Source organism: Chaetura pelagica, unplaced genomic scaffold (genome assembly GCF_000747805.2).
Source record: "Chaetura pelagica isolate M959 unplaced genomic scaffold, ChaPel_1.0 scaffold382, whole genome shotgun sequence".
Classification (NCBI taxonomy): domain Eukaryota; kingdom Metazoa; phylum Chordata; class Aves; order Apodiformes; family Apodidae; genus Chaetura; species Chaetura pelagica.
This window is the reverse complement of record NW_009952478.1, coordinates 1,507,214-1,519,645: the sequence shown is the minus strand read 5'-3', so window position 1 is coordinate 1,519,645 and position 12,432 is coordinate 1,507,214. Positions and strand designations below refer to the sequence as shown.

Below are 12,432 nucleotides of genomic sequence, written 5' to 3'. Positions count from 1 at the left end.
CTGCAGATAGAGACAGCTCATTTTCTCAGAGTGCCACAGGATTGTTCTCTACTCAATGCATAACTGTACTGCAAATTTAAATGTCACATGCAATGGGACATACACCTAATATTAACGGATATTCCACAGAACAATGCTTTCATATTATTCACTTTTTCCTGCTGTGTCACATTATTCTGTGTAATTACACTGCTGCACCCTCCCTCAGAAAGCTCTCACTTGTTAGCATAAGTGCCACAGCATCCTTAAGAAAATGAACACTTTTCCTGCCATGGCAAGACTGGTGGAAGCTTTAGATGATCTTCACTAAATCCCACAAAACAGACAATTTCTGTGCAATATTTTCAGGAAAAAGAGAACAAATGCTCTCTGCCTGATAGAGTGACTGCCTTAGACACAGAATAGGGACTGGGGATTATTAGTAGAAATAATTAGATACAATGAAAGAAAATAAAGGTGAGGTAAAAAACAAGGAAGAGATAATGTTTATGTCTGTCCGAAATAATTTCTGGATTTGGCACTGTTTGGCAAGGAGTTTCACTGTTCTTCACTATCTTCCCCAAACTATTAATTCATTCAGAACAAGAGCCAGTTTCTTAAATATTTTGCAAACAGAAATTTGAAACAGTCTTGTTTCACAACAGAGAATTGTATTTTCATTTACTGAGTCACATATACTAGTGGTTTTATTGTGCCACTGTGTTTCAGTCAGTTACTCACTGATTTTTATAGTTTTGCTTTAAAATCAATGGCCCAATGTAGTTCATTAGAGTTTTTAATCTCCTTTTCCCATTTTTATAGTAGTTAGTTGACTTTAGAATTTTATTCCTAGCAAAACTGTTTCAGCAGAAAATACTGTTGTCTGCCCAACAGATGCATTTGATGGAGCTACAATGTCCTGGTTTGAGCCAGGATGAAGCCAGTTTTCCTTTTACTGATTTTTTTTTTTTTTTTTTCCCTTCAGTAAGCTTTCTTTTAACTAGCAACTGTGTGTTCTGCTAGGCTGGTAAGACACTGGAATGTTTTTCTAACTACTGAGGCTTCAAGGCCGCACCTTCACTCTGCTGGCTCAGACACTATGGGGAGATCTGTGACCCCCCTGTAGGAGTCTGAGTTAGACAGACAGCAAAATTGGCCAGAGATATTCCATTACATATATCTACATAAGCTCAGAGGAAGGTCAGAGATCACAGAAGACAACTTCCTTCCTTCTTCTTCTTCCCTTCTCTTCCGTCCATGGCCGGCGTCCGGGCAGGACTCCGTCCATCGATCACCGTCGACCCCCCAGGCTCAAGCTCTCCTGACCCTCATCACTCTCCGCTCTTCTCCAGCAGCATCTCCAGGATTCCTTGGGACTGTTCCCAGGCTCAGGGGACGGCTGTGGGAGTTGCTGGGGGTGGGGGGAAGTGAGAGGCTTTTGCCCATACCTGAATATATATCTGTATGTAATTGTATATATTCTCTTATATCATTCATCAGTTTTTTAATTAAAGCTGTGTAGTTTAGTTTTCAATCCAGCCAAGTCTCTCTCTTTTTCTCTTCCCCCTTCCCTACTTGGTTGTGGGGGGAGAGCATCGAGAGGATTGTTGTCAGACCTGAGTCAAATGGTGACACACAATTATGAGCTGCTATCCTGTCTCTGCCCATGCAACTCAAAACCTCATGGCCATCAGACCAGGTGATGTGAGACGGTGTCCAGGTAATTATTACGATTGATTGTTCTTCTGTTATTTTACTTGCACTGTCTACTTTCAGAAGCTGCTAATGCTCAAAGTAAGTGGGGGAATATATATGTGGAAATAATAGGCTCATCTTTTGCCCAAAAATTAGATGGCATGCCAAATAATTTTCAAATTCCTTCCAGATCAGGTCATGTATTGCCCAATGGGAGGCTCTTCATAGCAGATGAATTCAAGGGCCATTAAAAAATCCCTCATTATAAGCTCCTATGTCTGTCACAATTCTTCCCTAAAACAAGCAAACATCCTCTTCCCCCCAGATAAGTTCTAGTTCCTTCCCCTCTTCATCCCTCCCCACCATCCAGTTTACGTAACTTTTGGATTCTGCTACTTTCAGCTGCTTTTTTCCTTGAAGGCATATCATAGCAAGAAGTCTTTGCACTACTTCAGTCACTTTCTTGGGCTCTCTGCCTCTATTTGCCTTTCCCTTAGTCTTCTGGGCTGCTTCTGGTGTCATTGGTACTCCTGGCTGAGGCGAGGCCATGCCCATTTTCTGATGCTGCCTGATGCTGCCCAAGTAAGGGCTGAAAAACTCCTGATGCTATGTAGGAGTGAAGCAGCAATAAAGACAGCTAGACACTTAGGCCAGATGATTGCTCATTCCTCTCACTTGCTCATATTCTCTCCAAACTGAATGGAAAAAAAAGGCCTGTCTTCCCTCCCGAAAAATTTGAAAAAGGAAAAAACATAGGTAGGTATCTTAATTAGGGGAACAAACACCATTAAATTCTCAACTCCCAAAGACCTGCCTTCATTTTTAATTTAAATATAGCTGTGTTTCTTTCAAAACTTTTTAAAAAAGTTTTTTATTTACATCAAATTCTGCAGTGGAGAAATATGTTCAACCAGCTCTGTCTCAGAGGCATCCAGCACTCCTGGTAATAAAAGGCAGCTGTTGAACAAGTATTTTGTCTAGAAGGAGTCTGTATAGATGCTTACGTGAAAATAACATTTTACTAACTCCAGACTGTACACTATGAACTCATAGCATTGTGCATTTTTATGAAATTATCTGCTTTCATTATACTTTAATAAATATTTACTGTTTAGAAAAATGTGCTCTACAGGTTTTGTTGATTTTTTATTTCTTTTGCTTGTGGAAATCTGCTAGAAAAGATAACTAGTGCATTTTATGAAAAACACATGGAGGTCTCTGCTCTAATAGGGGTTTCTTCATTTAGCATTACAGCGTGTTTTTAAAGTTAATAACAACTGTTAAATTAGTATGCAATAGCATACAAAGGATTGTTTAAAATGTTATTTTGCCTGACAAAAGGTTTCAGTCCTACTGGTAACACCTGCACTCCTAAGCCTTTCTAAACCTACACTGCACGAATTAGTTATACAAAATATTGTTTTCAAGGCAGACATGCTTTGTTACTCAAAACTCAAGACACAGTGAGATAGGAGAGTGTTATGATTTAAAGGTCAAGATAAAAAATAATCAGTCCTTCTTTCTTGCCTTTCTCTGTAACAAAGCAAAGGAAAAAAAACAGAATGTGCACAGCCAGGATTATTTTCTCACTCATAATATTATATTAGATAATACTGAGTGCTATTTCCTTCTATACATAGACTACACAAGTACAATAATTCCAGTGTAACTGGGATAATTGCTACCAGCTATATCTATCTGGTGTGACTCACAAAGTTTTCTCTTGCTAAAAGATAATTTGTGCTAAACTCTAACAGAAACTGAAAAAAAAAAAAAAAGTTAGTTCCTTGTTGTTTGTTTGGGAAAAAAAGAAAAAATCTCCTTAATCTGTAACCTTACAATAATTACTGTAAAAAGAAAGCAGATTGTGTGTAAAATCTGGCTCTAGTATAACTTAATGATTTCACCACCAATTTTATATAGTCATCATTTAAACTGCTGCAATTGTAATGAGCTTGCTCTGCAATTTCATATGGAAAGCTGTTAGAAACCTAATCCATAACGCAAGACAGCAGAACACTTTTTAGGTAAATTACCCACAACACAGCAATAAATCAAAGTAAGTCCCATCTGTCATTTTAGAAGCAGTGGGAGTCTATTACAGTTTGGCACAGGTGGACAGCACTTGGCTTGCACAGTACCTGCTACTGGGAGGAACCAGTTGCCTCTTTAGAGATGGGAGACAAAAATAACCAGCCTGATAACCCCAGCAAGATTGACTGTAACAAGAAGCTGAAACACAGTGATGAAGTAGCAGGACAAAAGAGGAGACTAATCTAGTGATAACATTCTGGGTGATTATATTCCTCTTCTAGAGTCTTCCTGTCGAACTGAGTGTACTATTCAATTCCACTTGAATAGAAACAAACACATTTATTTTTTTTATTCCTGTATTGTTAACGGTGAGCAATTTTTTATTTTTTATTAGGAGAAATATAGAGGGGAATAGTTTTGTCCTTACTAGTTTCAATAGTATCTGCTGTTCTTTTTACTTAAAAACAGGGGAAGATAAGGTAAAGTTAAATAAAACTATGTGGAGCAAAAATTCAGGTAATTATAATGAATGCAGATTAGAGATAAGCTTTCAGAAAGAGAAAGAAAGTGATGATAGTAGAGACCCCATTCTCATACAACTAGTACTTTCATCTCCCATTAAAAAGTCTGTCTGTGCGGTCCATGCTGACACTTGTGGCTGTATTCACATATTCATTTAGAGGCCTGAGTTCACAATGGTCAAAATTATGCATTGAAGTATCTAAGAGAATACACACAAATAAAAGAATTAACATATCTGAAAGTTATTTTATGTGCACATTCTTTTAAGTAACAGTATGCACCCTGTGAAACAGAATATCTAAAAAGATTTTTCTGAGCTGCAGCCGTGTTTTTTCCTTTTCAGAATGTTTCTTAATTTTTATGCTTTCCTTGCTTTACTCTCAGAAATCTCAGTGCTTTCTACAAAGATCAATAAGGCTCACAGAAGATACGAACACTTCATCTATCCATTTAGCAGCCTGTCACCTGATGTTTACCAAAGCAGCATAAAAGGAGAAGATAGGTCAGAAATAATAAAAAATCAAGACTTATAGACACTTTTCTAACTGTAATACATCCTGAACTTACAAATAAAACCACAAAACCAAGAATTACAATTACCAGAAACCTTCTGCAGATACTGTCTCAGGCAATGATTCTCAGTTATGCCTAAATCTTTATGGAGTAAAGAATTTTCTATTTCACAATGCTAAGATGACTATAATGCTTCTGGCACAGTCAGTAATTTGCCCCAAACATCCAAGACTATACAAATCTTTTAGCAACTCTTGTACCTGATAATTGGTAAAGCAATTAAGAAATTGCTTACTATTTAAAATACTGCACTGTGGCAGGATATGTATCTGTGCAAGTTGATAAGATTTTTATAAAAATGTGCAAAACTACAAGCTGGTTGTCACCAAAAAGATTTTACTTTATTTCCCCCTCTTTTTATTTTCTTCCAGGTGAACAGATATAACTATAGGATGAGGTAAACCATCCCTTGTGCTCTAAAATAAGCATTTCCTTTGAGGTGGCATGTATACTGTATAGCACAACGGCACTGAAAGACAGGATTTATCTGCATGTGGCTCATCTTCTCCAGAAATCTGAACATTACATGATGTATTTCCAAAATCACACTGTGTAAGTGAAAACTGATTGTTGTTAAGAGGAGTTGTGACAAGTCACGGAACACTATTTTCAGGCTTTCTAAGAAACTCCAGCAGCAGCAGAAAAGCAAGAGGTGTTTTTTTTGTTGTTTTGTTTTTAAAAAAAGGGAATGCCATTAAAAGCTTCCAAATTTAGAGATCAGTATTTCATGAGAAACTTTGAAGCTCCAATAAGATCAGATACAGAAATTACACACTAATACTCCGGTACTTCAAAATCAGCTGGCTGTCTAAAATTCAAGTTCTGCAATTTGTGTTTGAACATCTATTTAGTTTAAGCAAGAAGAGCCAGAATACCCAGATGTTAAAAGATTTTTATGAATCGCACGTATAATATGTAGGCAATGGAAACTCTTCGTTATCTGTTTCACTCTATCTCATCTGACTCTGGACTCCAGCAAGGGCAAGCTGCCAAAAAATTGTATTTACTTTTACATTTATATGGATATTCATATTTAGTTTGAGAAAGAAATATACCAAAAGCTGATACAAGACTAGTTAACAGTGATGGAGGCCTGAATTTGCCATAGGTCTTCCTTTCCTATACATTTGCACCAGAATTGCCATTTCCTAACTCCTGTGGAATTATGCAAGTCTCTGATGCTTACAGATAAGATACTTACAGAGAGCTAAGATTTTCCAGCAGTGTCTCCTAGCCAACCACCAAAGCAGTACTAATGAGCATGCTGAGAACTTTTATCTGCCTTGCTCCACCTTCAGTTCAACCAGTAAGTGCTCGAAATTTAGGAAAACAAGGGACAGCTGCTTCTTGTTCCTCTTGACAAAATGCAGAGGCATCACTGGCTGGATGAGTGGTTACTGAGTCTGGACTTAACTCTATGGCATAACCCCTAAAACTCAGAGAAGGAAGCACAAAGAAGTACTCCCTCTTCCTAGTTTTCTAAAAAAAACCCTCAGATGCCTCCCTGCACAAGGTGCTCAAGTACATACAGATATCCAAACTGGCACTGCAAATGGCTGACTCAAAAAGCTGGTGCAAGGCCTCGTGCTGCAAAATCTAAAGCTGCCCTCCTGCCCTCACTTTGTTATTCATTTGCAGACATTTCTTTGGATGCTTAATAAAAGAAAAAATTAGCAATCTGTGCTCCAAATCCCTATGATGCCTATGTAAAAATACACAATGCCAATTAGTAAGTTGCTTGTCAGTTACATGTATATGTAATTATTGCTTTTTCTCTGTAGAAAAGTGTATTTAGGTCCGTTTGTCCTTTTGAACTAGTATGATTTAACTGAAGATTCGACAAAAGACCATAAATTAAGAGATAATACCAGATTATAGGATTAGAAGTGGATGTCCTTTGGGACATCTGAAGTATATAATTTAAGATACCTTCCCATAACTGGGACAGTATGTATTATATAGATATAGTTGTCATTGTGTTCCATTTCTACGATATGCATTTGGTTGAACCAGTAGACATTTTTTGTCTATTTTATACTCAGAATTTATAAAATTGCTTTGATTATTTTTTCTGTTTTTGAAATCTCGTGTGGCTGTTTTGAGTTGCTTAACAACAGAGAAAAAATAAAATATTCAAAATTATAGCATAATGAAAATGTATCTAATAGCTGTAATTTTATCAAACCAACTTAAAAACCTTTATGCTACAAGATATTTTATGTTACTACAAATCTTGTCTTTATTAGCCTCTTATGACTTTGTTTCTGGATATTTTATGCCCATCACAGACTGGAACAGAGGAAATATCCTATCTTCAATCAAGATTATCCAATGACATCAACACCATTAAGTGAACATCTTCCTATTAAAAACTGCCAATATCTAAAGAAATACTAACTAATGATCTTCACCTACTTGTCAAGTGGCAGTTCACATGGCTGCTTTGTTTCATACTAGTTGGATAACAAGTTCTGCCTATGCATTTCTGGTTCTTTCAAATAAATGTTGCCTTTGCAAAGGCAAATGTCTTTGAGATGTAGTGACTTGCCCGATACTGGAAAATGTCAAAGGTGTCAACACTTAAAATATTACTTTTATTTTCTACTTCATTCACTTGTGACTTTTACCAAAGATATGAAGGAGAGTGCTATGATGCTGTTGTTTCATTGATTTATTCAATTCTTTTATAAGGTAGAATGGTCTGTCAGAACTTCTTACTAAAAACACGAATTGAGTATGCCTGGCTTGGACATGTCTTTATCCTTTGTCAGGTATTGACTCTTCACTCACTGATACCAAGACCTAATGTATGTATTCAATCTGAGAAGTATTTTTTCTCTGAGTACAGTTACATTCACTTCAGCAGAAAAGCATTTCTTCTTTGAAGAAGAACTTCTTTAAAGCAGCCAGAATGTACCAATGAGTCCTTTTTTGTTGCATTTCTTGGTCTGTAATTTTGTTGTCCAGCTTCCATATTTGATAGTTTATAATAATTGTTGATTTATTCTGATAAATTTTGTCTTTGGCCCACAACAGTAAAAATGTACAGCAATTTTTGCTCTTTTACCATACGTTGATTTCTCTCAGCATTCAATGCTTGGTCAAATTCTTATCTGGTGCTCTTAGATAGTGTTTGACAAATTTGGCCCAATGAAAGCTCCCTCTTGTCTTCCTGTGCTTATTTCTTTCATTTTAAATTATTCCTGTTCTATTTTTACATGCCCTGAGCATCTGAATGAGGAAAATAGGGTGATTTCAGCAAATATATAATTTCTATCTGCTTTCAGTGTGAGAAGAAACTGTCCTCCCACTAGTTGAATTGCACAGATACATTAATGAAATATTGTTTTAGCTACAGCAAAACAAAACAAAACAAAACAAAAAAAACAGTCAAAAAAAACAAGGATAAGATTTTGGCATGATGTTACTCAGAGGAGAACCAAGGAACAACCTCTTTCTTCATCTCTGCTATCACTCTATGTTGCCTAGCAATTCATGTTAGTTACATTATTTTCCATAACTCTTATAAAGAAAACAATGGAGGCAGGAAATAAACAATCCTATATTTGTAGGACTTAAAAAAAGAGAACCTGATCCTAGCATTTATGTCCAAAAAATAAAAACAAGTCACAGTCTCCTCATTTATCAAATTTTTCACTTCCAGGAGAAAAAAACGCAATGCACTAGGGAAAAACAAGTATTCCAACATATATATTGAAACTCTGAAACTGGAGTAAAACTCTGTGGCTGGAGATTTGATTTACCTTTTTCTCCACTCTTATTTAAGTGTAATATAAGCTATTTCTATCTGCTGAAAATTTAGAAAATATGCTGACATAATAGGTAGCATAGACTTGTTTCTGAAATACCTATTTATCTGGTTATCAGAGTAAGGAAAAACATACAGTATTCATTAGCAGTATAAAATAATGGCTTATACTTAGGCTATAACAAAAGATTTTTTTCAAAATACATGATTAAACCATGACAAAGCAACGGACAATATACAAAAGTGTCAGCATAGTTGCTGTAGCTGATAACATACATGTAATTTCAGGGTGTCAGAAATCAGGAGAAAAAACTTTCTTTAATTTAGACATCCTTTACCTCTAGCTCATAGTAACTAGCATTGAAATGGCTGCCAGAGAAAGAGATTTATTTATTTTTAAGTATAGAAACATGCAATTTCTGGCTCATTTCCTTCATTCCTGATTATTAATTTCATGCTGTGCTTTTGCCACTGAAGTCAGGAAACAAGAAGTAAAAATATAAAGAATGAAAATGTTGAGAACTGAAAAATGCTGGACATTTCTATGCTAATGTTTAATAAAGTGTGCGCATAAAAATGGAGGGGGAAAAAAACAACAACTTTTTTTGCTGTTACAGTAAAACATGAGAACTGTATTACCACTTGGCTGCTGCTGGGTTTTAATTTACTTCAGGAACACAAATGAAGATGGCTTTACTCAACACAGTTTAAAATACATTAGTATCTTCACATACACACTCTATTTTTGATGCTTGAAACACTGCAGTATCATGCTGCAGCCAGCAAGGTCTGGCTAATAACAATATAAGATAATAACAATTAAGATGAGGTTAAGAGGAGATAACAAGAGAACAATTAAGATGAGGTTTCAGTGTATGGTGACATTTTCAATGATTTCATATATCTGTGTATGTGTGTATAAGTAGTTCCTAACCTCTGATGCAGCTTCAGTTATACTTAACTGAGGCTTTCCTTCTTGTGTGTTCTTTCTGGTTCATGGTTAAGATGTTTCTGCCCACAGCTCCCTACAAGTGTCCTTTTTGGTAAAATTACTTCTTTTCAGCCAACAGAACACACCCAATAAACCAGTTAGTGTTACATGACCTAACAGCATTAGGCCCGTTTCTTTATTATGAGGTTAACTAGGGATTTTCACATGGTCACTTACAGAGCTCACATTTTTAGAGGTTTCAATGCTTCTCTCCTTCCAAACTTCTAGTTCTCATTTATGATCCAAGATAACATTTGTGAGCTTTCTTAACTGCAAACTTCTCATTTTAAACAGCTGTAAAATTACTGTCTCAGCAACTAATTTCTGTTACTGAACTTCTTGCTCATCCCTTATCTCTCCCTCTCTCTGATATATTGACTCTGTGGTCTTGTTGAGACTCAAGCTTGACAAAACTGACTGTAAACTCTTTTTCTCCCAGATGCTCTCATTTCCTCCCCCTTTGTCTACTTGTAAAGAAAACACCTCAATCCTTCCTACTCAAATATTTTTTTGACTTTTCCATATGTTTTTTTCCCAGCAAACTTGGGCCATTCCTTCTCATCTTCAGCAGATGCCAGGGTCACCCTCTCTTCTCCTTACTCTCTGCCAGGTTTCTGCCCCAGGCTGGTGTTACATCACACTGGGATTTCTGCCCAGTTTGCCCTTCTGGATTTTCTTATGCACACACCCCAAATACTATTTCTTGGGCTGTGTTTCTTATTTGCTGATGTGAACTCCCTGATTTCACTGTTTTGCTCAGCCGATCTCTCTCCATGGCCTCTCCAGTTCCCTATTTATTACAATTATTGATTTTGGCTTCTGTTAAGCACCTCAATAAGTCTGCAAATCCTTACTGTCCCCTGCTCATGTTCATCCTGATGCTTTCTTCCTTATGCCACCATACCTAGTCTTACCTCCTGGTTTCATAGCTTCAATTAAAACTTGTATTTGACTTTTATTATACAACACACTGTTAATTACTACTAATTCCAGAAAGTTCACACCCTGTACCCATTAATGTATTTTTAATCCCAGCCATACTCACAAGGAATCCAACAACTCTTTTCTTTCTGCTTTCAATAAAGAATATTTTTTCCACTAAACTCTCTCTGCTTTTCTACCCCTTGGCCACTGTTCCTTTTTTTCTTGGAAAGGACCTAACAGGTCATGGAGTAGCATGTAAACAGTACCATTATAAAGCAAAGAACACTTCTTTGAGGTAGTTCCAAACAAAACTATTATTTGGCCTCATTTAAAGGCCGCTCTTTTCACATGTTGAAGGTTCTCTGTAAACTGCAATACAAAAGGAATGACAGGAAATTGAACAGACATGCCCAAGGTACTGAACTCAGGGCCCCTGTTCATGCTACCTAAATCAAGTAATTACCTCGTATAGGTCTGAATCAGAGAACGGAGCTTTCACAGTAGAGTTTAAAGCATATTTCACATGCAAGATTTCACTCAGTGCATGTGACATGCAGAGCTGTCTGCTCCCTAAGAAAAGTGGGTTCATGCAGGACTATGTCAAGCTCATGGAGTGTTCTGAATTCCTCTGTGTTGAACTAAATCTGCCACTGGATTCAGATTCTCCTAGATTATTTAATGTAAACTCATACAGCTTTTTCAACAGTTAGAACTTCCCATTAATCTATTTCAAAACTTCAGGAGTTAGATTAAAATGAATTACCTTTTCTTGATATTGTCGTCGTGATGAATCCAGAGACTGAATGAGAGCAGTGGCATGACCAACAAACATGGCATAACAAGTTGCCCCCACGATCATACTCAACATGGTTATCCAGAGGTCGGACATGCTGACGGGGGCACGGGCTCCATAACCAATGCAGAGCATATGGCTCATGGCTTTGAAGAGTGCGTATGAGTACTGCTTTCCCCAGGAATCGTTCTGCAAGAAAGGAGACAAGTGACTGAGCCAGCAAGCAGCTGAGGGGGAAAATACCTTTGTACCTGTACAGTGGGATCATAGATTACTGACTCTGAAAGAGCAGGCTGATAATGTATTCTCTGTGAGTGAGAAGAGATATTCCTTCTAAATTAATTGTAAAATAAAGCGTCAGAGATTCTGCCAGATAATACTTAGCACAGTGAGATGGAATAAAATACACTATTGTATTCTTAAACATGCGTACTAACCTAATTACAAGGAGACTAAAGGTCAATTTTATTTTGCAGTCCCTGGCAGACAGATTAGAAAGAGCTGAGCATGCAGATGTATCAAGTGCAAGAAAGTAGCATTTTGTCTTAATATGCATGAATATACTCCTCCTAAATGGCCTCATTTAATTCTTTCTAGTTGTTAATTTGAACACACATCCATGTTTTATCAGCTGGTTCACCTTCCAAAGACAGAAAAAAAAGTGTCATTTGTTTTAATGTCTTGTGTTTTCTTGTAATATTATGTTTATACTGAAGCAGCTCAATTCTAAAGAGGTCTGTTTATTCTGCAATCATAGCAAATTCACATCCATAGCCAAGACCTACGAAACACAGCTAAAAATAAAAGGTGAATCCCTGAATCCTGCATTTCTGATGTGTAGCTACCATTTCCCATCTCTCTGGATGATTAGAAGGACCTGTCAGCTCACTCTCAAGCTTTTAAAATTGCAAAGGTGTTGTCAGCATCCTCCCTTCAGCTTCACATAGAGACAATGAAAGGGACTGTTGTTCCCAGAGAAAAGCAGACATGTTAACACATTCCAAAAAGACCTGGGACTCCTTGTCAGATTTTTCTGTTTTCCTTGCCAAAGGAATAAAACAAGAACAGGAAAACAAATTGTGCTTGGAGGCACACAGCGTACATCAGAAATCACAGTATTTACCACAAAGAACTGAGAATAATTTAAAAAAT

At 36.8% G+C, this 12,432-nt stretch overlaps 1 protein-coding gene across 1 annotated transcript in view; it reads right to left on the bottom strand.

The window, feature by feature from the left end:
* Positions 1-12,432, bottom strand: part of HCN1 (hyperpolarization activated cyclic nucleotide-gated potassium channel 1) — a gene marked incomplete at its 3' end in the record, with an annotated part of 218,924 nt that overhangs the window by 53,594 nt on the left and 152,898 nt on the right. Inside the window, exon 6 of the mRNA XM_010008625.1 lies at positions 11,251-11,469. Within this exon, the coding sequence (XP_010006927.1) occupies positions 11,251-11,469 (219 nt within the window). The remainder of the gene's footprint in view (positions 1-11,250; positions 11,470-12,432) is intronic.